Raw genomic sequence first — 4,921 nt, forward strand, 5'->3', positions numbered from 1 at the left:
AATGAGAGAGGAAGAGGAAGGGAGAGAATGAGTGAGAGAGAGAATGAGTGTGAGAAAGAGGGATGGCAGAATTCAATGAGTGAGAGAGAGAGAGGTAGGGAGAGAACGAGTGAGAGAGTGAGAGGGAGAGAAAGAAAGATCTAGAGAGAAAGAACAAGAGAGAACAAGTGAGATAGAGAGAGCGAGTGAGATAGAAAGAACCAGAGCAAGACGGAGATAGAGAGCAGAGAGAGAGCCAGAGAGAGCAAGAGATAGATAGAGACAGAGAGCAAGAGTGAGAAGAAAGAAAGTGAAGGAGATAGAGAGAGGGAGAGAGCGAGAAAGAAAGAGCTGGAGACATAGTGAGGGAGAGAGTGAGAGAGAGAGTGAGAAAGAGAGTGAGAGAGAGCTAGGCTGTGGACAATGAAGACAATCACAAGGGAGAGGGACTTCTCTCTCCACATCTATAATATTATAATAATATTATTTATGTTTATTAGGTTTTGCTATCCTGTCCGGTTCAACATGGGCACTGAAATCTAATCAAAATGATTTATTCTTATTAGATTTCAGTCAGTCCTAATAAGGCTGACTGCTTTTCCAGTTCAGTTTTCCTAGATAAAAGGTTTAAAAATGAAGGAAGAGAAAATTTTATTGAAACATAGATAATTTTATAGATATTTGATTGTATGACTATTGTATTGGAAACATCATGATAAAATATTATTGGTATTTTAAATTTTTGAAAAACTATTCAAACGGTCCTTGAAATCATATTTACACTTTGATATGGCTAAGTCATTACTAATTAGATGCTAGCATAGGTATTGCAAATGTAAAAATTGAGCATTTTGCATTGGATGTAACATTTCTCTCTTGTATGGGAGAAATATTAGATACTTTTGTGTGCACACACAGCTATTTTTATTCCACAAAACTTATTTGTAATAATTTTGATAATAGATCCTTTATTTTCTTGGGCAAAGGGAAATAAAGTTAAAATTACTCAAACCCAAATAATAGGCGAATTTTGGATTTGTGAACTCACCACATGTAATTTATGAGTTTGAGTTGAATTCCTAGTTTGTGTATGTTCCAGCAACTCTCTATAATGATGGCCTAAAAGTTAACATCCTGACTATATAACCAATGATTTAAATGACTCCCTTGCAGACCATGGCCAAGTATTTCCATATCCTAGGATCCAACAAGATTGTAACAAGATTATACATTTTTACTAGTAGCATAGTGTGGATGTAAATATATTTTCAATCCCTCTCCAAAAATCACAAATAACAGTTCATCCAACCAGATTAGAAAACATGAATGAAAGTCAAGATAAAACACAGGCAGTATCTTGTTCATCCAATCAGCAGATGAATTTTCAGAAAAAAATTGAATAATGTAATAACAATTAAAGTAGATTCTAGGAAAAAATGTAGCTTATCATTCTAAACAGACTCCAAATCATCAAAATGCAAATATTCGATAAACAAAAGAGCTTGTTTTAATATTAAATGTTATTTGGAAAGGCCCAACTTCTAATATATATGGTCTATAAGATAGTTGTTCCTAATTCTTCCCGATCTCGAGTTCTCATCGCGGCGCGTTCTCTCCTTCGGCGAGGTGAAGCATAGGTTATGGACAAAGGGAAAGGATTAGCGCGGAGATGGGCCGTAGAGTTAGCCGATAACGGGGGATCCTCCTCTTCATCGTCATCTGCTGTAACCGATCCCCTCGGTTTCTCCAGATCCGTCAATGACCTGGTAGATCTCTCCCTTATAATTGTTCATTTTGACCAATCTTGGCGCTGCTTTCACCAAGATTGTGAATTGTTGGTGGTTCTCTTGAAAATCGTTTTCGCTCGAATCTCTTGGCATTTTTTTTGCGTTTCTCGTGTTGACTTGGGTTGTTGGCCTTCCATGTTCGCAAATTAGGATGATGCTAATGGTCCCCGGCAGAAGAAGGACGCAGAAGCTCTGTGGAAATCGCAGGTAACGGTTGACTTTGATTTTTGCAGTATTGGCGGAAATCAATTCATTCAATTGCTCACGATATCCTTTTCTCCCGAGAGGATTTCAGTGTGGCAGCTTTCTGTGAAGAAACCCTATATTCCTTAAGGTCATCTTGGCTTTTTTTCCTCCGGTTGTGATCCTACGGAATCTGCTTGATTCCTTTAACATCGATGACCATTGAGATTCTTCAGGAGGCTTTAACCGGAGAACTTTCGACTTTTTTTCACCCCTTTTTTTTTACTGTTTTCCTTAAATCATTATCCGTAGAAGTTAGGTGCTTGGTTTTCTTCCACTTCCAGTCTAATTATTTTTTTCATTGCGGACCTATGTTTATTTATTTCTACTTTTCATAGATTAGTCTTTGATTATTTCACTTTGAAATTAGGTTGGTGTATTCATTGCTTACATCCAAATATTTCATGTTGAAAATTTCTCTTTGAAAGAACTAACAATTTTATCCTTTTCTTATTGTCTTTAGTACATGTATTAAGATGACAGTTTATACTTTCTATGTTGTCTGATGAGAATTTGTAATTTCTATATTGTTTTTCTAGTATTAAGAATGGGTTTCTATGAAATTATTTTTCTCGTGATGTCACAGTCGGAAATATTATTTATTTTACCATTAACCCGTGAAATTTGTTTCGGTTTTATTCCCCAGAAATATTCTCAAACTCTATAACCGAATTATAACCCCAAATCATTTCGAACAATTTCCTTAGGACTAATGCATACAACGATACAGTGAAAACCAGCACGTACTCATGCGACGACAACAATGTGTTCTTTGTTATGCAGCGCTGACTTTGCAATATTGCTGACAGATCTATAATGGGTTTTTTTGTTTTTTCTTCATTTCCTCATTGCATGAAAAAAGAAAGCCTGGGAAGTTGCGCAGGCGCCGTTCAAGAACTTGCTCATGATGGCATTCATGATGTGGATGGCTGGAAGCACAGTCCACTTGTTCAGCATTGGGATCACCTTCTCAGCCCTTTGGCAACCAATAAGCGCCCTCCAAAGTGTTGGAAAAGGCACGATCATTGAACTGTATTTTCAAACTTTAACCTTTTACTTCCCACTATTGATATTTACTCCAAAATTTTCTCAGTTTTTGAGCCATATAAGGATTCTAAGGTTGATACTCTAGCCCCCAAGCTCCTTTTCATAGCCCTGAACTTGGCGGGCCTGGGCCTGGGCTTCTACAAGGTAATACTTAAGCTTAACTAAGGATTAATTTTCTTGTTCCGATTAACAATCTTATTTTCTCGACAGCTGAACACATTGGGTCTTCTTCCAACCCACGTATCTGACTGGGTTTCATCCCTTCCTCCTGCTCCGGTTAGTTTTCTTCGCTCATTCTTATTTCACATTTTGTTAAATGAGTAATTTCTGATCATATTATGATGTTATGTGGTCTAGGAAGTTGAATTCTCCGGAGGGAACCTTCCATTCCATTAGTGACGGCAAGAACAATGGGAACCCCCGCCTTCTGTCTTAGTCACAGCCCTCATCTCCAAGACCTAATCTGGAAACATTATGACATGACCCTGAGATTTTTCTTCTGGATGATCTAAATTATACTCATATGATCTGATTGACAGGCGGGCCATGTCGAGGAAAAAGTAGAAGCTCATCCTTCGTTGAGTGGAATGCATCGATGCTGAGCATACAAGCAGAGAAAGAGGGAGCGAGAGAGGGCAGAATGGGTGAAGGGAGAGAGATAAATAGATATATAAAGCGAGGAAAGGAGGGAGTGAGATAAATAGATATAGAAAGTGAGGGAAGGAAGGAGAAAGATAAATAGATATAGAGAGTGAGAGGAGGGAGAGAGATAAATAGATATAGAGAGTGAGAGGAGGGAGAGAAATAAATAAGTATATAGAGTGAGGGAAGGAGAAAGAGAGATAAATAGATATAGAGAATGAGGGGAGGGAGAGAGATAAATAGGTATAGAGTGAGGGGAGGGAGAGAGATAAATGGGTATAGAGAGTGAGGGGAGGGAGAGAGATAAATAGTTATAGGGAATGAGGGAAGGAGAAAGAGAGATAAATATGTAGAGTGACGAAGGGAGAGAGTTAAATAGATATAGAGAATGAGGGAAGAAGGGAAAGAGTTCAATCGATAAAAAGAGCGAGGAAGGAGGGAGAGAGTTAAATAGATAGAGAGTGACGAAGGGAGAGAGTTAAATAGATAGAGAGAGAGTGACGAAGGGAGAGAGTTGAATAGATATAAAGAGTGAGGAAGGAGGGAGAAAGTAAAATAGATATAGAGAGTGAGGAAGGACGAAGAGAGTTAAATAGATACAGAGAGTGAGGCAGGACAGAGAGAGTTAATTAGATATAGAGAGTGAGCGAAGGAGGGAAAGAGTTAAATAGATAAAAAAAGTAAGGAAGGAGGGAGTGATGCGGGACACAAATAGATTCATGAATTTAGTAAAATAACTTAAGTATGTTGTTAATTATGAATCCTTGAGGGTGACCCGAATTCGGTTTAATCCTATATGAAGGGATTACGTAAATGGAGTAGGGGTTCTACGAGGCACTTTGGTAATACAACAACGTATTAACTAATGGAAATATAGTATTTGAAATTGTCGTCTAAAGCTTAACACCGGAAATTCTAAGAAACTCTCACTAGAGAAAATTAGTAATTATCATGAACCATAAATATCTCAAAAGTTTAAGGTGTCTCAAGGTACCTGAGAGATAGAGCCAATAGCTTGAGTATCTTGATGTGGAATGACCTTGAATTACATCGATCTGCAGCTCCACGAGTGACGCGAACGAAGATAGGGAAAGGTGTGGGAAGATGGATAAATGGAAGTGTGTGATTTGATCGGCACAAGAGAGTGTTGATGGGTAAAGTGAAAGGGGTGGAAGTGAAGTGTGAAGTTGGATGAATTGGATGGAATAAGATGTGGGAATTGG

The 4,921-nt window shown here is 38.1% G+C and overlaps 1 protein-coding gene across 1 annotated transcript; it reads left to right on the top strand.

Annotated features, from left to right (window-relative positions):
• The first annotated feature begins 1,550 nt into the window (after positions 1 to 1,550).
• Positions 1,551 to 3,592, top strand: LOC144704965 (ER membrane protein complex subunit-like protein). Its single transcript, XM_078577549.1, has 6 exons — positions 1,551 to 1,745; positions 1,917 to 1,973; positions 2,872 to 3,025; positions 3,103 to 3,200; positions 3,267 to 3,332; positions 3,414 to 3,592. The coding sequence occupies exons 1-6, from the start codon at positions 1,620 to 1,622 to the stop codon at positions 3,450 to 3,452; spliced, it is 540 nt and encodes a 179-aa protein (XP_078433675.1). The 5' UTR covers positions 1,551 to 1,619; the 3' UTR covers positions 3,453 to 3,592.
• The last annotated feature ends 1,329 nt before the right edge of the window (positions 3,593 to 4,921 follow it).

Source organism: Wolffia australiana, chromosome 1 (genome assembly GCF_029677425.1).
Source record: "Wolffia australiana isolate 7733 chromosome 1, ASM2967742v1".
In the NCBI taxonomy this organism is placed as follows: domain Eukaryota; kingdom Viridiplantae; phylum Streptophyta; class Magnoliopsida; order Alismatales; family Araceae; genus Wolffia; species Wolffia australiana.

Excerpts from the sequence above, each read along its gene's own strand:
- LOC144704965 (XM_078577549.1), top strand. The coding sequence starts at position 1,620 with ATGGACAAAGGGAAAGGATTAGCGCGGAGATGGGCCGTAGAGTTAGCC. Across the intron at positions 1,974-2,871 it reads AAGCTCTGTGGAAATCGCAG|AAAGCCTGGGAAGTTGCGCA; the intron begins GTAACGGTTGAC and ends GCATGAAAAAAG. Across the intron at positions 3,201-3,266 it reads TGGGCCTGGGCTTCTACAAG|CTGAACACATTGGGTCTTCT; the intron begins GTAATACTTAAG and ends TTTTCTCGACAG.